Source organism: Phacochoerus africanus, chromosome 1 (genome assembly GCF_016906955.1).
Source record: "Phacochoerus africanus isolate WHEZ1 chromosome 1, ROS_Pafr_v1, whole genome shotgun sequence".
In the NCBI taxonomy this organism is placed as follows: domain Eukaryota; kingdom Metazoa; phylum Chordata; class Mammalia; order Artiodactyla; family Suidae; genus Phacochoerus; species Phacochoerus africanus.
In genome coordinates this window covers 79621009-79646298 of record NC_062544.1, presented here as the reverse complement: position 1 = coordinate 79646298, position 25290 = coordinate 79621009, and the positions used below count along the sequence as shown (strand labels likewise).

General features: G+C 41.8%; 1 protein-coding gene across 3 annotated transcripts in view; it reads right to left on the bottom strand.

Moving 5' to 3' along the window:
- CTNND2 (catenin delta 2) overlaps positions 1–25290 on the bottom strand; it is a 1041823-nt gene that overhangs the window by 172290 nt on the left and 844243 nt on the right. For all 3 annotated transcript variants that reach the window (XM_047768122.1, XM_047768109.1, XM_047768114.1), the window contains exon 12: positions 24575–24758. In XM_047768122.1, coding sequence (XP_047624078.1) covers positions 24575–24758 — 184 coding nt within the window. The remainder of the gene's footprint in view (positions 1–24574; positions 24759–25290) is intronic.

Genomic DNA, 25290 nt, shown 5'->3' with positions numbered 1-25290 from the left:
ACCCCTCCCTGCTTTTAAACTCTTTTTTTTTTTCTTTTTACATTTCTTCCTTGGAAAATGTCTCCTTGAATCTGTGGTCAAAATGCAAATAAAAATAATCCCTGGATCAAAGCAGCTTAAGCCTTATGTCCAAATGGGGAGGAAATGATTAAAAATTTTAAAAAGAGAAGTTTTTTCCTTTAATCTCTTAAAATGTACCTATCTCTCATAATTAGTATTTCATGAACTTAGAAGTCTGGACAACTCAATTAGTAGTCTTTTATTTGGGCCAAAGAACATGATAAATGAGAAGGAATCCAGACTCCAGTTAATTTGACCAGGGACGACTGTATCGTTCCAGCTAAGTAAAAGGAACAAACTAAGCCAATCTTTGGCCAAAAATGAATGAAAACTATAGACGGCATCTCTGGACCACTTTCTTCTTCTTGCTTTTGGAATGGAAATATCTAGTATAGGGGTAGCTAATGACAGAAGAAGAAACTCAGAATACATACACACTTTTGTAAGAAAAACATAAAGAAAGCTCAGTCAAACCAAGATCACTTGGCCTTTTAATTTTTTTCTAAAGGGAAAAGAGATACTTACTTATCTTAATATTTATATTTAATCTTAATATTGAAATATCTTTCATTTCTGGAAGAAATCTCTGAAACTTATTAAAAGAAAGCAGGAGCCAGGTTCTTAAAGAGGAGAGCTAATGTGGTCTTTACAGTTTATGCACTGGTTTTAGGTGTAATTTAAGAGTCTTGCTGGAAAAATTGTTATCAGCACAGTTCAAAGAAACTCACATTTTAAAATTAAGGCTGCTATGGAACCTATATAGTTTGTTTGTTTATTTTGTCTTTTGGGGGCTGCACCTGTGGCACATGGAAGTTCCCAGGCTAGGGGTCAAATTGGAGCTGCAGCTGCTGGCCTACACCACAGCTCACAGCAACACCAGATCCTTAACCCACTGAGGGAGGCCAGGGATTGAACCCGAGTCCTCATGGATACTAGTTGGGCTCATTCCCGCTAAGCCACAATAGGAACTCCCTATAGCACCTATATAGTTTAATTGTCTGCTTCTGTTTTGTTATGATTGGACTGTCTCTTCTTGGTTGTGTGAGAGCAAATTCTAAAGATATCTCTTCAAGATTACTGCCCCTGGTTTTTCAAACACTAACCGAAGCACTGCTGTGAAGAGGCTTTGCAGATGGAATTAAGGTTATTAATCAGCTGACTGTAAGATGGAGAAATGATCCTAAATTATCCTCCTGGGTGCTACATAATCACAGAAGCTCTTTAAAGCAGAAGAGAGAGGCAAAGACACAGTCCAACAGATTCAGCTGAAGAGGAGGTAGGAGCGATGAGGAAAGATGAAGGGACATTACTGGCTCCGCAGGTGTGGACTCTGGAAACTGACACCTCTCACCCTACAGCCAGCAAGGGAATGGGACCCTCAGTCTATAGCTGCAAGAAGTGAATTTGATCACCAACCTGAAAGAGCCAGGAAACATGTTCTGTTCTCTCCAGAGCCTCCTGATAAAGCCTGCCAGCAGACACCTTGATTTTGAACTTGTGAGACATCAAGCAGAGAGACCAGCCAAGCTCCCTGATCTGCTGATGTACACCACTCTGGGATAATAAGTCTGTGTTGTTCTAACCCCCTACATTTGTGGTAACTTGTTACATTATGGCAGCAATGGAAAACCTCCTCTATCTGCACATCCCCAGAAGAAAAAAATTTGCATTTTCCATAAATATTCACTTTAACCTTCTGCTGAAGAATTTCAAAACTTTGAGACAAGCTTTTTGCATTTTCAAATGGAGGCATTTTAGATGCTGTGAATGATAAGATGCTGTCATTAGGATTTTTAGATGCCTCTTGGTGCCGAAGTGGTAAACACGTCTCTCACCAACTCCAGGTAACCTAAATGTGACTTTTCTTGGTTTACTACTACCAGATGGCTAGCCCTTAACATGAGTACAGGATAATGGCACCATTGGGTGCACAATTTCCTTTTAATGCTTTAGTGGGGAAGGGAGTAATGCTTTTAAAAAAAGATCCAAGAATTATAATGCAGCTTAGAAAGGTCACTCAGCAAAGACACGATGAGCAGCCACAGAGCCTTGTTAAAAAGAGCCTACAAGTTGGCCCTGAAGAGCCTTGTTTCACTGTCTCTCCTCATCCCTCAAAATCAGTGCTTCCATTAGAGGGTTTCTCATCTGTTCTGGTAATTACACTGTTATCCTAATGTTGAGCAAGTGTTAAGGTTTATTTAAAAACCCTTAACCATCTCAGTGGTCACCCTAAGGATAACAAGAAAACAAATGCAAGACTTGTGCCCTCTACTATGGACCCAAGGCACGTGTGTCATCTGGCTTCACTGTTCTTTGTAAATGACAATGGTTCTTGGAATTCCAGCACAAGATACATACAATGACTCTATGGGAAGAATGTCAAGGTGTCAATGCACCATCAAAATAATCTAGAAAATATAATTTGGAAACCCAAGGTTTTTCTAACACTCACTTTATTACAATTTCTCTCATTATCAATCCTTTTATTTATTTTATTATTTTTTATTTTTTTGCTTGTAGGGCTGCACCTGCTGCATATGGAAGTTCCTATGCTAGTGGTTGAATTGGAAGCTACAGCTGCTGGCCTATACCACAGTCATAGCAACGTGGGATGTGAGCCTCATCTGCGACTTACAACATAGCTCAGGACAATGCCATATCCTTAACCCACTAAGTGAGGTCGGGGATCGCACTAGAATCCTCATGGATACTAGCTGGGTTCATTATGAGCTGAGCTATGATGGGAACTCTGTTATCAATCTTTTTATATGTGCTAATATGGGAAGGTTTGCATCAGCTAATTAATAAAGGAAAAAAGTTACAGAAAAGACAGAGTAGAATGATTCAATTTCTCAGCAAAAGAGAGCAGGAGAGAATCCTTATATAGTATCTAAATTCAGCTGGTACTAGACCAGCAGACCCAGAGATCGAATCCAATATTTCCAATAATCCTCAACGTTCCCCTAAAATTTCCCAAGAGATACAATGTATTACTTTAGTTTTAATCACAAATGCTTACCACAGACTATTTTTCCTACAGAACGTGCTAAAAGTCAAGTATATAAATTGTTCCAATACCAAAGAAATTTAGAACTGCTACATGCTTAAAAGAAGTGTTCCCTCTTTTCTTTCCCACATGGATGCACCTTGAGAATGCTCATGACTGACAATCTCCCATGAGCACTAGCCACTGGCGGGGTGGGGAAAGGAGGGCGCTGGGGGTTATAAGTAGTCACAAGGCAGCCAGTTGCAGCTCTCCCCTGTTCTCTATCTGGTCTGCATCACAGGGGGTGGGCAGAGACACTTACCTCTAAATCAGTGTTACTTAGCTTTTTTTTTTTTTTCTTAGGGCTGAACATGTGGCTTCTGGAAGTTCCCTGGCTAAGTGTTGAATCAGAGCTGCAGCTGCCGGCCTACACCACAGCCACAGCCATGCAACCTATATCACAGCTCATACCAATGCCAGGTCCTTAACCCACTGAGCGGGGCCAGGGAGCAGGGCTGCATCCTCATGGATACTGAGCCACAACGGGAACTCCCACTTAACTTTTTTATTTGGTTTTAATTCTGAATTTCCCGTATGATGGAGCCCCTGAATTATATTGGGGATGAACAGAATAGGAAGAATGAGGGTGACAATGAGCCTTTACAAAGCCTACTTATGGTCATGGTGACCCAGAGAGCGTAATAACTAGAAAATATCTAAAAGCCAAAAAAAAAAAAAGGTAAAAATGTCACGAAGAAAAAAGCAAAGTTGTGCCACCTGGAACCTGTTTTGGGGGGAGCATTCCTTAAAGGTTATTTTGTTGTGCACAAAACACTCTAACGTACTAGATAAATATGGTGTTGCTCATGTGTGAATCCTAATTTACCACACATCAGTCAGCTCCCACAGCAAAGCATTTCCAGAATCCTCCTCCATGGCCACTGCCAGGTCATCACCAGCTTCCCTTATCTCTTAATCAGTCTCTCTGCTTCTGCCCTCATTCCCCCACTTTATGGGGAGACTCCAGGGATTCTTCTAAGATGTACTTTGGAGCTTGGGTCCTCCCACCCCAAGAGCTTTCATTGTACTCAGGGTCAAACTCAAGGTCCTGCCAGGGCACACATCCAGGATCCTATGCCTTCTTTGTCACTTTGCCAAACATCTGCTCACTCTTCCTGTCTTTTTCACAGGAAGGCTTTCCCTGTTCCCCTGACCAGTGCAATCCCTTTATTCTATGCTCATTCATCATACCCTTTCATGTGAGAAATAAAATATTGCCTGCCCTACTGGTAAACAAAAGATGTCAAAGTCATCAGAGACTGCAGTCACCTCAATGGTTGAGCTGGTGAGCCCTGAGGGAACTCAGGAAGGAAACAAAGAACACTTGCCATCTAGCAGCCATCAGACTTCAGCCATTCCCTAGGGTGAGCCCTCAGGATGGGAAAGCATGGGACGCTGGCCCTGGAGAGCTGAGGTGCTTATCAAAAGAATGACTTTAGTGAGTCCGGACCTTTGCATCTTACCATACATGGAAAAGCCCTAAATTCCTTAACATGAGATATCTAGTTTATGTTATTAACAGTAAGCTTTTGTTCCTACTACCTGCCATTTGTTGTAAAACTCCTGTGTATCTCAGCTCCCCCCTCGCCTCCTCAGGGTGCAGTTTTCCTCCATAATTTTCTCAGGGTTACTTCAGATGTTATCCCAGGCTTAAGTCCTCAGTTTGGTCCACTGAATAAAACAAAACTCTCAACTTTTAAGTTGTGCATATATTTTTTCAGCCCCCACAAGAGTCTCCCCCCACTTATATTACTTGCTTACTGCCCCCTGGCATCCAGTCACTCTACACTCAGGTCCCAGAGCATCACATTTATTCTAGGGAAGTGCTAGTGACTGGGAAGCTGGCTGCAAGGAGGCCAGCTGCGGGAAGGATGGGCAGCCAGGCAAATTGATAACATCAAGACCAACTCTGATTAGGGTTAAGAGAAAGAAGACAGATGCCCTCGGCCAGGTGTGTCTGCATTCAGAAGCACAGGTTGGCAGCAGGCAGCACCCCGACCCCCACCATGGTTCCCTGTCTCCACCCAGGACCGACTCTGGTCTGGGGCTAACTATGCACGGCTGTTTGTGACTGATTTCTCTGCTTGTCAAATGGTGGTAACATCCTAGAATGGGGAAGAGACAGGAGAACCAGGTGACAACAATACTAATGTGCTGCAGCCACAGAAAGGACATAAAATTAGATGCCAACACCAGAACAGCCTCTGGCTGCCTGCTCCTTCTCTAGCCCTAGTCCATAGGAAGCTCAGAGACAGACCAGGTGACATGAAACTGCAGCTGAAGGCAGTGGGATTCCAGGGAGCCACAGCCAGGGGACACACTCTTCTCTTAGCAGGTCCTGATTTGTGTAACACAATGTTTGTGAACACTGGCATTCATCTGTGAACGATGGAAGCACTTATGCTCAGAAAGTCAGCCTGGGGGAGTAGAAAAGCTTTGGTTCGAATTTCAACTCGCAATATCAGCCTGGCCTTGGGGGTCAGCTCTCTGACCCTTGGTTTCTCCATCTGCAAAGTGGGCTCATGTTTTGAGAAGGTAGCCAAGGCAAGGTATGTGAGGTATTTAGGTGCCAGAAGAGGACCCAACTCTCCCTTGATAATGCCCAGTAGCTCCCAATACTTTCATTACAATTGCATGATGGCTGCAGTCCAGAGCCAGCAGCCATCAGTTACAGTGGGTTTCCTGTGAGCCAAGCCCTGTGCCAAGCTACTTATGTGCATGACTGCAGGGCCAGCACAAGGGGGAGGTGAGTGAGGCCTTCACTCTGTGCCAAATTTAAGGGGGTGCAAAAAAATTCACTAATCATCAGAAACAATACGGGTTTTTTTTGTTTGGTTGGTTTTGGCTAAGGCTATGGTATGTGGAAGTTCCTGGGCCAGAGATGGAACCTGAGCCATAACAGTTACCAGAACCGTAACAGTGATAACTCATAATCCTTAACCCGCTGAGGCACCAAGGAACTGCAAATTGTGGTAAAATGAAAATAACAAAATTTATCATCCTAATAATTTTTCAGCATGCAGTTCAGTGTGTTAAGCAACTTTACATTGCTGCACTAAATAATATTTAAACATTTTCCATCAAAATTAATGAAAAAAACCTATGATGAGCAAAATATCAAAATTTTAAATAAAGATGAGCTCCAACTGTGTATCATCTCATTCTCATCCTCATCCTCTATTGCCACCACACTGCCATTTATAGATGGGGAAACCAGGGCTCGGAGAGGCCACCTCAGGTGCCCAAGATCACACAATGAGGGGTTTTCTGGTCAGATCTGGATTTGGACACCAGCTCCTCTAGGTTTGGAGTTTACACTTACAATGACATAACATCACACCTATCTCAAAAACAGCTTGTCGGAAGCTTCCAGTGCATGGTCTGAACACAGTCCCAGCTCAGCCATCAGCCCCACTGTCATCTCATCACCGTTCCACCTGCCCTCCGTCAGGTCTGCAACCCACTCCCTTTGCCTCTCCTCAGCCTTCTCTCCATTCTCCCCCTTGTGTGCACAGCTAAATCTCCACTGCACAAACATCTCGTCTCTAACTGCCTGCCACTTCCATGGTTCCCCTGGCATACAAAAATAAAGAAGTCCCTTCAAAATGACCCTGTTCCCCAACATTCTCAACAATCAGCTCCCAGAGCGCCCTTGTGACACAGTGGGTTAAGGATTCGGCATTGTCCCTGCTGCTGCTATGGCATGGGTTCGATCCCTGGCCTGGGAACTTTCACATGTCTAAGGTGCGGCCAAACAGAAACAAAAATAGAAAATAAAACCACTCAGCTCCAAACAGACCCTTCCCCTCGAAGGGCCCTCACAGGTCTTTCTCCGCCAACCACACCCTGACTAGCCACCGTCAGCCCCTTGTTTTGCCCCATTCATGCCTCATGCTCTTCCTGCAAGAGGACCCTTTGGCCTGGACCACACATCTCCTCTCCCCCTTCCCCCGAAAGCTTTTCCTCATCCCAGTGCAGGCCTCTGGGCCATCTTCCTGGAGTGGAATCCAGACTCCTTTATTCAGAAGCCTTCCAGAAATTCTGCATCAAGTTTTTCTGACACCAAGTGCAGGCATTATGCACTATAGCTCAGATTCTCTTCTCTCCTTTTAGGTGAGAAGTATCACGTCCTATTCATGTGAGTTTCTCAGATACCTAGCAGAGCCCTGGGAACAGACTAGAAAGTCAATATATGTTTGTGTGGAACAAGGGCTGTCACCCATTTTATCTACACTGTTGATTTAGCGCTTTGCCAAGGAGATGAGGATGAACTGGTTATGGCCGCTCTAATTACTTCCCAGAGGCACAGGCTGGGTGCAGCTTTGAGAGCCAAGAGGCTGACTCCTTGGCGGTGATACCATGGCTGAGAATTTTGTTTGGATTCTGAGAGCCCATCTTTAAATATTGGTTCACAGCTTTCTACCAGGAGCTCTGAGATGAACTGCTAAATCTCTCTAAGCTTCAGTTTCTTCTTATCTAAAATTGGGGGAGGGAGTTCCCGTTGCGGTGCAGTGGAAACAAATCCAACTAGGAACCATGAGGTTGCGGGTTCGATCCCTGGCCTTGCTCAGTGGGTTAAGGATCCGGCGTTGCTGTGAGCTGTGGTGTAGGTCACAGACGTGGCTTGGATCCTGCATAGCTGTGGCTGTGGCGTAGGCCAGCAGCTGTAGCTCCAATTCAACCCCTAGCCTGGGAACCCCCATATGCAACAGGTGCAGGCCTAAAAAAAAAAAAAAAACACACACACAAAAAATAAAATTGGGGGAAAAATCAAACCTACACAATAATCTATCATTTATAAAGCTGTTGTGAGAATCAAGTGATGATTAGTGGTATTCAAGAGTTTTTGGTCCATATTTATTATTTAACTGCACTGATAAACCAATAGTGGAACAGCTTCCTTGAAATGAGGTGGATGAAGAATTCAGCATCCCAAGAACCAGGGCCTGTGTGAGCAAACTGTGAGGACAAACTGAACTAAACAGGAGAAGAGACAGCCTGCCATTTGGTAAAATGGGTTGATGTGGTGGTTTTACTGAGCAGAAAAAAACCCAGCCTCCCACACTGTAGAGCAAGTAGGTACGTGGTTCTACCTAAGAATTCAATCTCAGGGGGAAACCAGTGACCATGCAAGTAACATTCTCTTTGCAACTGGGGAGAGTTTATCAGTAGCCAAGAGAGTTAGAAGGCTCCTCGCTTTGGCAATAATTCATACATGGCAGTTTTTAGGCAGCCAGCAGAACAGCCAGCGAAGGGCCTGTTCATTGATTCATTCATTCATTGCTCTTCAGCTGGGAGCAATCTATAGGGGTCTTTCCGGGACCAGATGTTGTTCTCGGGCAGGGCAATTTATAATAATAAAAGACATGGTCCTCCTGTAGGTAAAAATGTAGCTCATGGAGCAACTGGCCTGACATACACAGCACACAGGTAAGACCATCATTGCTGATTGTCAGAAGGTCTGATCAAGAGCCCAGCCAGCTCTGAAAAGGTATTAGGGAGGGACGGTATTTAGGAAGGTCTCTCTTAATAGAAGACATTTAAACTCCTTTATTTAAGGTAAAGAGAAGAGACTAAAATCCTCCAGGTGCTGGGAGTCATGTGGAAGGTCCTGAGGTAGAAAAGGTCTCCTTGCAGAGCAACAGAAAAGAGGCCAGTATTGCAAACATAGGGAGGGTGCAGGGGCCTCACTGGGAGCGTCTGGCCAGCTTTGACCATGGAGCTGCAGTGAGTTCAGATCTGTTCTCAGATTTTTTTTTTTTCCTTTCTATGGCTACACCTGCAGCATATGGAAGTTTCAGGGCTAGGGACTGAATTGGAGGTGGGGGCTGTGCTAGAGTCAAAATAGATGGGGCCGCTTGGGAAGAAGGATGCAGTTTTAGTGATAATCAGAATGACCCATGGACCAGGTGAATCTGATATTTATGGTTCATTGTACTTCTTGGCCCTTGGCTTCACATAAATGAAAGCCTTTGGAATGTAAAAGATTTCTGTAGGAAGAAGAGGAAGCTTACAGGCCATGAGAGCTGACAGGTAAGGGCTCCCTTTCTCCTTCCTTTCTCTCCCTATCTCAGTGGCCACTTGGGCACTCTGGACCCACAGCTCTGCTTTTTAGAGCTTTCCCCCTGCTGGCCTCCAAAGGAGGATGCTTAAACACTTGTCTTCCGAAGGTCTCTTTCTAAGCTTGCACGGGGCCCTAGCTGGGTGCTTGAGACAGAATAGAAAGATAATCTGTGTCCATCATCTCTCCTCAAACAGGAACGAGCCCTGGAGAATCCTAATCAGGCCCAGCATCAATGCCTATGTGAGTCTATTATTATGGATTCTGGCCGAGGACACTTGCCTCCATCTGATTTGGGAAGGACTGGCCTCTTAATCTATTTCAGTTGCTTGGAAGTGACAGGGGTCAAGGACAAATGACATTTAATCATGCTTGCTAGTCAGGATGACAGTGCTGCCTGAAGAGGAGAAATAAGTAAAGTTCTTTATGTTCTAGAGAGAAAGTGATCGGCACTCCCTTTGTAAGTGCTAAGGCACAAGCATCCTTCACGTCCTGTTAAAATTCTCTGTAAAGACCTGAAACCTCTTTCCTCCACAAGAGGTGAAGTAGGATTCACTCCAGGGGACAGACCACAAGCCATGCTTCCTGGTAGGCTTTACAAGCACATGGTGCTTTCTCTTGCTTGAAAAAATAAATTTTTTTTTGCAGTAAGCTACACTGGTTCTAAGCACTTGACCCAAACTTGTGCAAAATAGAGAGCTCTTAGAGCAGTTAAGTACCAACCTCTATGACTATGCTTTTGTTGGGCAGAGCCCTCATTTGTTTATATAAACCAGCCTGCAATTACCATTACACTGTTGGTTCACAATAAGGTCAGGCCAAATGGATCCCTAAGAAGAACAACAGTCTGAACACGGAAGTCCAGACAGGGCTATTACAGAGAATTATGGGGAATGATTAATTAGCTGGCCTCTTCCCGGGTACGGCCATTCTCACGTAAAGTCTTTCTGCTAACACAGCTACTTTCTGGCAATAAGTTACCTTAAGAGAAATGTAATTAGTTGTTGGGATTCATCAGCTGCAGTCAGGACATCCATGGCTTAGCATCCCCTTGCCAGTTGAGGGCCTGTTAATGGGGAATAATGATGTATTTGTACCACTATGGGACAAGAATGGAGGACGCAGCATTAATCTGAAGTCCTGGCATGTTTGTCCTTTTTCTGAGCAGACTGAAAAACTGAAAATGAATTTATGACCCAGACGAAAAGCCCAGTGTCCTGAAAATCTAAGTGTTGAAGGCGGTCAGCCTGTTAGCATATTATTACTAACCACTGCTTCTTTTGCTGAAACCTTTTGGAGGCAATAAACTGTAGACCAAGCCTGAAATCTGGACAGGGCTGTCCTCTCTGTGACTTTTCTTTGCTTAAGGAAAACACTTCAGCTGGTACTTCCAGAAGCTTCTGCCAGCTCAGAACAAGAACTTATTAATAAGAACTAGAGAATGATTTTATTTTTATTCCCCAGTTCTTAGTGTCCAGAATAAGCAACTGCCTGTGAGATCAAAAAGATCCCATAACAGAGGGACAGTTAGGAGGTCCACGATGCAGGGCCCCAGTGGTGCTTCCCTCCATTTACCTCCCTGCTCTTCTGCTTCCTGTGATCCCTAAGTCTCCACAGTTCTCTGAGTACAGAGACCACATTTCTTATCCCTTCCTATCACAGCTCCAAAGGGTGATGGAGAGGACCCCAGGGAACCAGAACATCCCAGTCAGCCTCCCTATCATTGTCTATTAAGTGCCATGCAGTAAACAGTGTGGATGCCTACAGAGTGACATGAGGAAATCACGAAACCAGAAAAGGGGGCCTGTGAGAACAGAATGTCAATTCAAAAAACTTCTACTCATCTATCTCAAATATTCTTGGTTATATAAGGAAGAAGTAAAACGTATTTCAAATATTCCTAGTTGGAGTTCCCGTTACAGCTTAGCAGGTTAAGCACCCAACATAGTCTCCACAAGGATGCAGGTTCAATCCCTGGCCTTGGTCAGTGGGTTAAGGATCCAGTATTGCTGCAAACTGTGGTATAGGTTGCAGATGCAACTTGGATTCAGTGTTGCTGTGGCTGTGGCACAGACCTGCAGCTGCAGCATCAACTCGACCTCTAGCCTGGGAACTTTGGCATGTATGGCCGTAAAAAGAAAAAAAAAAAAACTCTTTGTTGACTAAGGGGAGCTGCAGAATTAAGAGACAGGGTAGGTGGAGCAGCATGGTACATCTGCTCTTCACTCTAAATCTGTAAGATAGTGGCTAGGAGGTATGCTCTCAGAATTGGTGCCTTTGGACAATTGTATTTGTGGCTCTTGTTTATGTTTCTCTCAATCATAACTGCACGTTGGAGATCTTCATCAATGTTACTGAACATGGGCTACCTCCACAGGTGCTCTGATGTTCTCCTGTGAGTTGTACTCATCTCCTTGGTTGTTTTGTCCCAACACTGGTGAATGCAGGCTTTATTTTAAAACAAATGTCACTTTGAAAAGGGAAAACAGAAATGGCATGTATAAAAATAGATGTGTTAAAATATTTGAGAGGCTTAGTATATTTGGAGAATCATAACCATAAGTAAAACTGTTTGGAGAGCTTTTTCTTCTTCAATTTATGGTTAATAGACTTGTTTCTTTGCTTTTCCTCCAGGGAAGCTACTTCGGATGCAATGTAATATAATTTGGGAGGCAGAAGGAAGAAAAATTATATTTTTAATATCAAGAAGTTATGAAATATTTTAAGAAGGAACCAGCACTTACAATTTGATATTTATCAGGAAGCTAATATTTTATGACCCAATGACTTATAGGGATAAATATTAAACACTATTGTCTACCAACTGGGAATCAACTAAACTTTTCATTTAATCTTTTTTAAAGGAAGTAATTTGTTCATACAAATGGAAGATCTGAATATTCATATTCTAATAGGAAAAATGGCTACTCATACTCAGAAGATAAAACTTAATATTTGCTTATTCTTTTAAAAGAAGTCCATATTTGCAACCAAATTATAGGATAAATAATTAAAAGAAACTTTTAGCTAGATCCTGCAAATTCTCATAATTAAGTAGATCACATTCTGCAGAAATGAGTGATGGAAACTTTAAGAAGGAAGAGCATGATGGGATATTCTATATTAATCATTTATATTTAAAGTGAAATCATTAAACTCTCACTTTTTCTAGCTTAGGGAAATAAAATAATGTTTGGGGAGAAATGATCTCTATTACTATTTCATGGAACATAAATGCCAGGAAGAACTTTGTGAAATTATAGTTAGCCCTCTTGGGGCACAGAAAGGTCTTCTGAAAGAATTGAAAAATAAAGGTTGTTTTTTTTTTTTCAGATTTTGCCTAATAGAAAAGGTAAGAGGAATGCAAAATCCTGAGGAGATAGAAAGCTTCTGGGGTACAAAATATAACAATAAATCAATGAAAGGTAAAAGCTTTTATATATAAAGAGTGTATCAGTAAGAGGGGGAGGTTCGTCAGCCATGAAAATATGGGAAAAGAGGGCTTTCTGAGGCACTATTTAGGAAAAACACACTCCAAATTGTCCTGTTTAGGGGCATTCTAATGGGACTTAAATGCTTCAGGCTGTTTTAACGACATTATCCATGGATTTTGATGGCCAATCCCACAGACTGTCTAGTTTTTGTTCTTCATTATAGCCTCATGTCTATCACAGGGCCTAGCAAGTAAAAAGAACAGATGTTGCGAGAATAAAACTTTTGGTCTATATAACTAACTCCTAACTCCTTTTTTTGGGATTCCATACCACCACCAAGTGATTTTCTGATTATTTCAGTAGGTAGCCTAAAGCCAATGGAAGCTCTGGTAAAAGATTAGGCTTATGGACCATCCACGCAAAAGCACCCACTCAGACCTCTGACTGCAGGAGCATCAGATGGAAGTCAACAGTCAGGCTGCTGTGCCCTGAAATTTGTCACTGTGTTCACCTTCATTCAGAGGCCTTACTCCCACGGGGGCTCCTAGCCAGCAGCTGAGCTTGGCATCAGTGATAATGCAAGACCGCTGTTGGGAAATATGGGGCTCCTTTAAAGGATGACTTGAGCTCAAGAACTCCCTAGTGGTCTTGTGGAATGCCCTTAGGACCAAAAACATCTTCAACCAAACATCCTTCTTTCCTTCACTTGAGGTCTGACCTGCATCATGGTTCCATGGTTTCCAGCTACTCTGGTTCCTGCCCATTTTTTCTTTCAGGTGTTGCCCCTAATTAAATACCCTGCATGGATTCTAATGCAGGGTATTTAATTAGGTGAATGCTTCTCAAAGGATCCTGAGTCAGCATCCTTTCTTCAGTGTAACTAAACAGGTGTGTTCTTAAGATGCTTCTCATCTCTGGTTTACAGAATATAGTGAAGTGGGAGGAACCTACCTGTGTATACTGCCACCTGGGACTTACATCACCTTTCATTCTCTTACTAGCTGTATGACTTGGGGCAAGTTATTCTTGGCTTTATGAGTATGAGTTTCTCCATCTGTAAGATGGCATAGGACCTCTCACCTCACTAGGTTATTGGAACAATTGCATTAAACAGCATGCATACTAAAGTAGTACTGGAGTTCTTGCGGCATAGCAGAAATGAATCCGACTAAGAACTATGAGGTTGCGGGTTCGAGCCCTGGCCTTTCTCAGTGGGTTAAAGATCTGGCACTGCTGTGAGCTGTGGCGTAGGTGGCAGACATAGCTCAGATCCTGCGTTGCTGTGACTGTGGTGTAGGCCTGTAGCTTTATCTCCAATTGGACCCCTAGCCTGGGAACCTGCGTGTGGCCTTAAAAAGCAATAAATAAATAAATAAATAAATAAATAAATAAATAAATAAATACATAAATAAATAAAGTAGCACAGCATTATGATGGGCTCTTAGTTTAGTAAGTCCTAAACCAAGAGCTAACTTCTTCCTATGGTACTGTAGCTTTAAGGTCAAGTTTCCTACCAAGTAAGGCCAGACCCTAGAGCCCATGGTACTCAAGGGTGATGCTTTCCTTAAGGATGCCTCTTTTAGGGATTCCAACTTGGAGTCAGTCAGCAAACAGCCTAATTATGCTTTACTTTTAAAAATATATATATAGTTTAAAAATATTTCATTAAGGACAGCTAGGCCAAACCTCTCCTATATAGCCATGAAACATGATGCCAAGATAATGTAGATGAATTTCCCTTAGGACAATGGACAGATGTATCAAAATCAAAGCTCAAGTGCAGATCCCCTGATTCCAAATCAAAGGTCATTTAATACATAGTCACAGAATTTAAGATGAATAGATTTTCTAAGATCTCTCTTTATTAACTCAAGTTTTTGATTTCATCAAAGTATTAGAATTTAATACAGCATGTAAACCTCAATTCAATTCAAGAACAATTCATTAAATAGATTTTTTTTTTTGGCTGCGCCTGCAAAAAGTTCCAGGGCCAGGTATCGAACCCAAGCCACGGCAATGACAATACCAGATCCTGCTGAGCCACCAGGGAACTCCATTAATTGGCTTTTTTATTTTTATTTTTGCTTTTTAGGGCCACACCCATGGCATATGGTAATTCCCAGGCTAGGGGTTGAATCAGAGCTACAGATGCTGGCCTACACCATAGCCACAGCAACGCAGGATCCAAGCCACATCTGTGTCTGTGACCTACAGCACAGCTCATGGCAACACCAGATCCCCAACCCATTGAGCAAGGTCAGGGATCAAATCTGCATCCTCATGGATACTAGTCAGATTCATTTCCTCTGGGCCACAATGGAAACTTCCTAATCAGCGTTTTAAATTCCTATGTTGCTATCTAATTTCTTAAAGTTCCATTGGAGATGGACTCTTTGGAGGTAAGAAAAGGAAAATGTCAAACTATAGCATATTTTTATGATTACTTCCGACTGGAAACAGAGACAAAAAGTTAACATTAGCTTTTTTTTTTTTTTTGGCTAGGGAATAAGTATGATTTTGGTTTTATTATACAATAAATCAAAGTATGCTTCATACTAGTCAACATGACCTTGCTAGAAGAATGTTTTAATTTACTAAAAATTATGTCTCAAAGTGAGAACAGTGAAAGCCAACTATTATGCTATTATTATGGGCTGCATTCTGTCCCTTCCAAACCCATATGTTAGGTCCTAACCCCCAGTGTCTCAGATTGTCACTGTATTTAGAAATAGTCTTTAAAGAGATAGGTAAGATAAAACAAGGTCTTTAGCATGGGCTCTAATCTAACAAGATTGGCATCTGTATAGGAAGAGAAGATTTAGGACACAGAGGGAAGACCAAGTGAGGACATGGCAAGAAGGTGGCCATCTGCAAGTTCAAGGACAGAGCCCTCTGAGAACTAGCTCTGCTGACATCTTGGTCTCAGACTCCTAACCTCCAGAAACTGTGAGATATGAGATAATAAATTTCTGTTGTTTAAGCCACCCTCCACCTCTGGTCCTTTGTTATGACAAACCAATATGGTATAAACCACCACCTCCTCATTTGGTGGGAGGAAGGGAGCTAGAAACTTGAGGGTGCACCACAGGAAGCTGAAGCCCTCATCCCCGGTGGAATTTTGGAGATGGGCAGTCCAACCATCCTCTCTGATGGGGTCCTAAGACTCCCTACTTCTGCTCCCTCCTGAATTCTGACCTTCATTGATGAGCTTCATTGATGACCTTCGAGCAAGTCATTCACTTTGTCTCCATAATGGATACGTTGATCAGGAGTGAAGCACTGCTCAGGTCAGGAGCATCCTTTGCTTTAGAAGCAAATGTGGGAAGATGGAGGGTGGGCGGGGTGAGTGGTGTCGTGTCTGTTCACAGCATCCACATTAGATGAAGTCCTTCCCTTTTCAGTGCCTGGCTACTCAATTCCTCTGCAATGCAAGACTGGGATAAACCCAGAGCTCATTCTACAAGACTTAAAAAACACCTTAAGAAACAGACTCTTTTTGTTAGATGAGTACTACCAGCAACCAACTGAACTCAACATAAAAATAACAATTCCTCTTCTTTCCTGTGTCTAATGCAAGAGTAAATCAGATAAAATAAATTTCCTAGGAGTTTTCTAGCCAGAGTGTGATTATCACTAATATTACTTTGCGAGGGGGTTTTCTCAAGGTCACTCTAGAATTAGTGGCACCACGGGACTAAGCGCTCATCCATTATATGGGTTAAAATGACTAATTGAGGGTCTGAGTTTAATTATGCTCATAAGCAAAGGCACAGTGCAGCTCTTGTGACGGCCTTAATAACATTCTCATGTACACAAAGATAGATGGAAAAAATTAGGGCCGTATATTGTTGTCCTTCAGGACAAGATGCTGAAGTGGGAATAGAATAATAAAAATAAATAAGTGACTCGGCAGCACCAGGAAATGAGCTGTGGATGTTAGCAAAGCCAGCCTTATGCAAATACTTCAGCTGGAGACAAAGCCCAAAGTGCTCCCAAATAAATGAACACAGCCATACAGTGATGCCAATTGGAACTGTTTTGAGCTAGTAGATTAACAAGTGAAAAAAAGGACACTCAGCAAGGCTTTACCTACAGTTCACATTGAAATGATGATAATGGCCACAAAGAGATCTTTAGGCTATTGATTGGTGATATTTTAAATGGGAAAACGCAGTCATGTTTCACACTAAATCCAGAAAGCATTCATTCCCTATACAACTTCTTGAAATGAGACTTAAATCCTGTCCCACATGTTGCTAGAGACCCTAGAATGACGTCACTGTCCATGGCACCCACCAAGTTTATAGCCACCAAAAGAACTCTCAGAAACAAGTTCACAGTCAGGAGGGAAAGGGAGGTGGGCTCAATGAGAAGGAGCAGAAAACATGAGAATCGAATCCATACGAGATGGAGGCAGGGGATGCTTATTTAACAGCCAGATGGTCAAAGAGGCTGAATTTGAACTTCTTTGGCTGAGGCAGCCTCACCTGGGCCTGTAGAGTCAATCCTGCTCCAGGGGATGAATTAATTGCCCTGCACCTGCGGTCTGCAGGAGCCCAGCCATGGCTTAGAGAAAAACAGCTTTCTATCGTGGTCTTCTGTAGAGTGTGTGAGCACTGTTGGAGGACAGGCGATTCTCTAAGTTTTTTGCCCCCTTTTTCTCCTTGTGCTGAGTCCTCTTCTTTGCAAGCCTCTCTGGGTTCCTTAATAGAAACCTTGGGCGACCAGAACAAAGCGCATGCTGGATGGCTCAGACAACAGAACGTTATTCTTTCACCATTCTGGAGGTCAGAAGCCCAAAATCAAGGTGTCAGCCAGGGCCATGTTCTCTCTCAAGACTCTGGGCAACAGTCCCTTCTTTACCTCTTCCTAGCTGGTGGTTGCTGGCAGCCCTTGTCAGGCCTTGGCTTACAACAACTTCAACCCTATCTCTACCTCTGTCTCCACGGGACCTTCCTCCCTGTGTGTCCTCTTCTTATAAAAGTCACACTTATTAGATCAAGGGACTCCCCAAACTCAGTGTGACCTCATCTTAACTAATTATATCGGCAGAGACCCAATTTCCAAATAGGGTCATATTCCAGGTTCCTGTTTGACAGAGATTTTGAGGGACACTTATCCCAACCTACTGCAGTGACCTCAGCCAAAATGAGCTTGTCCACAGGTTGAGCCAGTCTGACCTTCACTAATGAGCCTTCAGTCTGCGGTTGGTCAACACACATTTTGGCTAAAGGCGACGACTATTCCAGCCAAAGGTTATAGGAAGGCATCTGATCACACGATGCACAATGAAACAATCACATGTACACAATGGAATCGATTTCAAGGTCTCAAATGCCTGACATAAGGCCACAATGGTTTCCCTGGAGGAATCCTTAATCAGAAAAGAAGAAAAAACTGACACAGTAAATTTCATGCAAACTTATGCCCTAAACCCTTCTAACATTTTCCAATATTTATTATAGACTATATTTGTAAATTTTTATTTAAAATTAAGGCTTTAATTGAGCAGAATTGTTACAAAATTAGGAAAGGGGGAGGAATGAGGAAGAAATGAGCATTAGTGAGTGCTGGGGGTAGGGTGAAGGGTATGCGGTGGAGGGTGTGGGTGACAGGAATTGTGCAGAGATGAAGCCCACCTCTTGCCCATCGCCTCCAGCTCTGACACCCTCTGTCACCACCTGCCACTGCCTCCTGGAACCCCACCATTCAGCTGTCATCATTCTTATCAACTCATTCCTCCAACAAACTTTAAGAGATCTGTTTTTTCCTGCTTCTATCCTCTTTTCTCAGTGATGGATAGATATTTCAGGAACAAACAGGTCAGCTTTTGAAAAATTTCATTTACTACCCCCAAAGTGATTTTTTTAAATGGAAAAGGACTGAGGGCATTAACTTTTCATTTTATATTTTATATGTGCTTACACTTTTGCTCTGTCAACATGATATGCCATCTTCCCATGAAGAACTTACCATGCTGTTTTAGAAAACGCAACGCCAAGAGGTTCTTCTCTTTAAAATGCTCTCAGTGAACATGCCAAGTGCTTGAGGCTGGTGGGGCAGGCCCCACCATCGATATTGGTACAAAGTGTAATGCCAAAAGGAAGGCTCAGAAAAGTAGCCAGAGTCTTCTAGGATTGTTTGCAATTGTCTAAAGATTGGACTATGTGGGTGTTCTAGATCTTAGCTTACTAAGGCATAGGCCTTTTTCTCAAACTTAAATTTCATTCTGATAAGCTTTTGAATATTTAACAGAGGTACAATTTGCATTTTTAACCTTTTATTTCATTCTGAAAAATAAAAAGGTGTACTTCATCAGAACAGTAATTACTTAAATTCTTAACCTCGGCTTCCTGCCCTGAAATGACATAAGTAAGTTTGAATCCTGCTAGGAACAAAAATTGACAGTAATGATCTCCGATCATAATCTGATAAATTTATTTTTATCTACCAAAAGCTCCTATTGGAGTTATATGCTACATTGAGTTAGGAAATACCACCCTGGGAAAATAGTTTTATTTCCTGTTACTTCATTTTTTTTATATCTTCTTAAAACCATAGCTATAGAAACAAGCCAAAAATATTAACTTGTTTCAAGTCATCAATAGAAAAATGGAGGAATCCAAAGACTGGAAAAACAATGTCAACTTTATTATCTAATTCAAACCTAATCTTATCTTTCTTTTTTTTTTTTTTTTTTTTTTGCCAAGTTCGTAGACCAGGGATCAAACCCTTACCATACCAGTGATCCAAGCTGCTGCAGTGGCAGCACTGGATCCTTAACCCACTGCACCACAAGGGAACTCCAGTAGTCTTATCTTTAAAAAAGACCTCATGGTTCTAATTGACTAAATTAAGATTTAAGATGGAGGTGGACACATGGGGCTCTGTGACAACTCTGTCAGGGTCCCCTGTCATCCATACTTTGGGTCTTAGGAGAGGAGAAAGGAAAGTAAGAAATCTAGGGAGGCGCAATCCCACTCTTGGGCATCTATCCGGACAAAACTCTACTTAAAAGAGACACATGCACCCGCATGTTCATTGCAGCACTATTCACAATAGCCAAGACATGGGAACAACCCAAATGTCCATCGACAGAGGATTGGATTCGGAAGATGTGGTATATATACACAATGGAATACTACTCAGCCATAAAAAAGAATGACATAATGCCATTTGCAGCAACATGGATGGAACTAGAGAATCTCATACTGAGTGAAATGAGCCAGAAAGACAAGGACAAATACCATATGATATCACTTATAACTGGAATCTAATATCCAGCACAAATGAACATCTCCTCAGAAAAGAAAATCATGGACTTGGAGAAGAGACTTGTGGCTGCCTGATGGGAGGGGGAGGGAGTGGGAGGGATCGGGAGCTTGGGCTTATCAGACACAACTTAGAATAGATTTACAAGGAGATCCTGCTGAATAGCATTGAGAACTTTGTCTAGATACTCACGTTGCAACAGAAGAAAGGGTGGGGGAAAAAATGTAATTGTAATGTATACATGTAAGGATAACCTGACCCCCTTGCTGTACAGTGGGAAAATTAAAAAAATTATTAAAAAAAAAAAAGAAATCTAGGGAGGGAGAGGACAGTTGGCATTTAAAGGCAAAAGGGATGTTGGCCAAGTGGATGCCACTTGGTAAATATTGAAAAGCAAATTAAAAGAAGCAACACAAGGAGAGCACTGTTGATTCACTGGTCAAGTGGTCGTTTGTGTGACCTTCCAGCACAGATTTGCAATCTCATCTCACATATCATATTTTCCCCCCCTGTATGGTGTAGAGGGTATGGTCTAGCTAGGCAGTCACGATGTGGGTGAAAAGACTGGCTACATTACTTACTATACAGGTTTATACCCAATTAGTCATAATTCTCTCCAGAGTTTCTGACTGAATTCCTTAAACACACACACACACACATACACACACACACACACACGGCACGCTTTGTAGACCAAATGCAACTTATTGTTTTCTTTTACCAGATAAACAAGGTCCTAAATCAAATGCTTATGTTTTAGCCTGATTTCATGGAATGTGGTGGCGGTGGTTGTGACACTTGGAAAAGATTTGTAACAGGCAACTGCAGCATTTTTACACAATTTAGGTAACTTTCAAGAGTAAAAAGATATGCAGACATTGCAAAGAAATGTATCAAAATGCTAATGATTGTCATCTCTGGGGGTGTGGAGATGATGGGTGATCGTTAATTATTACTTTATGCTTTCATGTATTTCCAGGAGTCAGTAATGAACATGTATTGCTTATAAAATTAGAAAGAAAACAATAGATGCCTTTAAAAGTGAAAAAAGGATTAAAGCTATAAATTAATGGACCAGATCAAGGCATGCAAATGTTACACAAACTCACTATATTGCCTTCCTGTACAAATTTACTCTATCACTTTTTATGTAAAGTACATGTTTACTGCATACAAATGAATGGAACAACAATTGCTGTGAATTTATTTTCTGCTTTAAGAAGCACCAAATTCTTTCTAAATATTGTGATAGGAAAAAACAAAAAAAATGTTCCTTGCCAAGGTCTAAGACCATATGTGATTTATAAACTGAGATGATGTGGTTACTAATTTACATTTTAAGGACTATATTCAAATCATTTCTGCAGCTCCAGGAGGACTTTTGCTGAGTCTCCTGCATTACCCATAATTTAGCATAGCTATGTTCATTGGTTACCCTTTTGTTTCTCAGGATTTGATTTATTAAACCCTAGTGACATACAAATAATGGTCTGTGCTGTAAAACTTCTCTAAACAATTTGATGAGATATTGGAACTATCATTTGCATAACAATTCTGTAACTAAAAAAAAAAAAAAAGAAAAAATTCTAAAATAAAAGGACTAAAATGGAAACAGCTATGAAGATCTCATTGGTACAAATAAGTGATGGTTAAATTTAATCGAATGGAATGAAATATTGATATTTACTATCATCTACAGGAGATAGCTTAGAAATGAAGCCTGCAGGGCAGCTTCCCAGCTCCACTCTTTCTGTCCCCTCTCCACTCCCCACCCACCTCTACTCTGTTTTGTAAAACTGCTTCCAGACAGAGCTGATCTCTGTGTTCTTTTGGTCAAAGCTTTACCGCAGACCCAAGTCTATTCTCCTAAGCTTTGCTTTCAAGGCCCTTCATCACCTGGAATGGGCAATGAAGCAAACTGCATTTCCTGAAGTCTCCTAGGCTTGCAGACTACCTGCAGACCCTGGTGTTTGTTCTTCCACGTCTGTGTCAGAGCATGAGGGCTATCCTACCTTGACCTTGACTACCTCTCAATGCATTGACTGGTGAAGCCCTTTCTCTGCTTGGCCCCAACCTCACCTGGCTCTTGAAGCCTTTAGCGACCACACTGGCTGAGTAAGGCACTCGCTCCCCAGTTGTTCCCTCTATGCAATCCTCATATAATGGCTTTATATTATACTATGATGTAGTCCCAGGACTCATTGTATGGGTGCCATTGTCTTCCACTAGATTAGGAGTTTCTGAAGCAGAAGAAGCTGCCATGTTTACTTCTACCTCCCTGGTCCTTCCCAAGCACACAGCACACACTTAGCCAAAGCTTGTGGACAAAACTGCTGAAAGCCAGGAACAACATACAAAGTAATTTCTTTAATGTACATAAGATCTAGGTTTTGTTGAAAAAAATCAAGAATGTAAATAACTTCATCTACTAAAATCTAGAATCTTCCATCATGATATACACATTTATGACTATTTCGGTGTGTTTCCAACACTGGTTCTAAGTTGACAGTAAGAATAGAAATTTCTTGAAACCTTTCATCAGCTGAGTCTTTATTTGTCAAATTCACTTTAGCCCCTCCCCAGGGCTATTTTCTTCATCTCTTAATCCAACCTGTTCATTAATGTAGAATGATTCATAAATGCATTCAAAATAAGAGAGAAAAATTATGTATTTTTTTCCTGTAAGAAAGGTGGGAGTTTAATGAATTGAGAGGGAAGTGAAATATTCACCACATATTGACAGATTGTTTTTGTTACTCACATGATAAACCATGAGAAGTGGGAAAACTCTAAACCTCATTCCATCTGGATTAAGAAAAGTCAATTAGGCTACAAGAAACTCTAAATCAGAAGCTCTCCTTTTTGCTTCTCATGTTGTGGTCAATCCTGGCTAGCAGTAGAAGCAGCACAGGTCAAGCCTGTGTGTGTGTGTGTGTGTGTGTGTGAACTTAGCCATAACTACAAACGGGACTGTTAAACCTACACTGGTCTAGTTTCTTCAGCTGACTTTTCATCAAATGTAGTTGAATGCTCATAATGTCAATGTCCTTCATCCTTAAGTCAAACATCATGAATGGATCATTACATTACTTATCAGAGAGAATTTTAACTGATGGAGCTAAACAGATCTTTGCTAATCAACTGTAGTCAACACTTCTACAATTGATTCTGAGGCACTTCCTTCCATGATCTTCATTAGGAAAGATGACACTCTCTACAAATCAAAGAAGTGAAGAAAGGAAAACCACTTGTACCTGCATCTACTCAAAACAGAAAAATCAGGTAGAAAGGGTCAGAAGTGCCTATGGTTTTAGCTTTGGAAGAATTATATTTCTTCTGGTGGGGCAGGATGTTTCTGAAGGATAATAGAATTTAAGAAGTTATAAAATGGATGTCTCAAAAGGGGGTTTAGAGAACTGTAAATTTGGCTTATGGTGGAGCTTATCCAGAGAAATCATGTCAAAAGAGCTTTATTTTGTGACCTTGAGGAAAAGTGAAATTGTCACAGGGTTTCCTATTTCTGCCCATGAATGCATGTTGGTATTTATGGAGGCCAGCTCACTTTTTCTTCCTTTATGCATGCATATCACACAAATACACACACCCCTCTCTAGACTGGAGGCTGAGAGCAATGTTATAAATATTCATGAGATAATTATTATTAATGTCACCAAGGTGATTCTGTTCTTTCTCAGTAGAGTCTGATTCCTACACCTAGAAACTGATCAACTGTAAGAGAAATGGCATCTTTGAGGCAGCCCAGCTAAAGCCATCCTGCACACTTTACTTTTTAAATACTAATTATCTGACTAGGTATTTTAAATCACCTCCATCTCATCAAGTTTAACCCAGCAAAATTTCCAACTTTGGTACAATCTACAGCATCCTTGGGAACACAGTCTCCAGAGTTTGGAAGAAGTATACCTTGATTATTACATTCTTTTCTAAGAACAAAAACCAAACAAAACAACTAAAACATCTCAAGAGATTTCTGGGTGATGGGTTTTGTAAAAATGCTTTGGGAGATAATTGCAACACATTTGCTACTTTTATTATTTAAAAAAGACATTTCACACCATAGGCCTTATTAAAGAGCTATTTTTAAGAATTATAGGTTCTTGCAGTCACACAGAAAATTTGTCAAAAATAAAAAATAAAAATAGGTACTGGAGACAGTTAACTAGATCCCTATGTGTTTGTCATAGACTCTCTTCCAACTAATTGGTCCGCTGGGTTTTCTATATGCATGATATATCATCACAAGGGAAATTACTGTTAACTTCTGTGTTCAATCAAAAAAACTATTTTTGGTTGGAATAAAAATGATTATTTTGGAGGGAATTTTCTTGGGGCGAAGTGGGCCCCAAGATCCAGCACTGTCACTAGAGTGGCTTAGGTCACTGCTATAGCATGGGTTTGATCCCCAGCCAGGGATCAAACTTCATTATGCCTCGGGCATGGGTAATAAAAATGATTGTTTTTTTGCCCAAGACCCAAGAACCCAACAAAATATGTTAAATAAGTCAGATATCAGTGTAGGCACAGGGCAGTGGATGACGCACCTCTCTGCTACCTTGTTAGAAATGCCATATCGATATCCATCTTTCCAGAACACTCTGATTCTTAGCAAAACAGCAATTAAAGTTACAGAAACAGAAAGCGTCTGAGGACAGAGGGAGGCAGAGAAAATGCAGGACTCACCTGAGGCATCCAGTGGCATTTCGCAGCACCTGTGAAGAATGCAGCTGTATTTTCCGATCATCCTGAAGAGGTGAATTATCCCAGCCTGAGTGTGGGATGATTACCGCGTTGGTCAACACTGCTAGGGTATCCTGGATGATTGGCATTTTGAGTGCATCGCAAGATGAGAGGTTCCAAAGTACTCCTGCAAGATATACACAAACAGAGCTTTTGAGTGGTTACTGCTTTTTCTCCGCTCAAAACCAGTTTCCCTAGTCAAGTCAACAGCATGGGCAGGAAGGACTAAGACAGTACAAGCACGTCTTTAGAGCACGTCCTTCATTATAGAACATCGGTATGAACCCATTAAAAATGTGCTATGAGACTCACAGACATAGAGAACAGACTTGCGGTTGCCAAGGGGGAAGGGAGTGGAGGAGGGCTGGAGTGGGAGTTTAGGGTTAGTTTGGAGATGCAAACTAGTATATATCGGATGGATAAATAACAAGGTCCTACTGTACAGCACAGGGAACTATACTCAACATCTTGTGATTAACCATAATGGAAAAGAATATAAAAACGAATACAGGGAGTTCCCGTCGTGGCGCAGTGGTTAACGAATCCGACTAGGAACCATGAGGTTGCGGGTTCGGTCCCTGCCCTTGCTCAGTGGGTTAACGATCCGGCGTTGCCGTGAGCTGTGGTGTAGGTTGCAGATGCGGCTCGGATCCCGCATT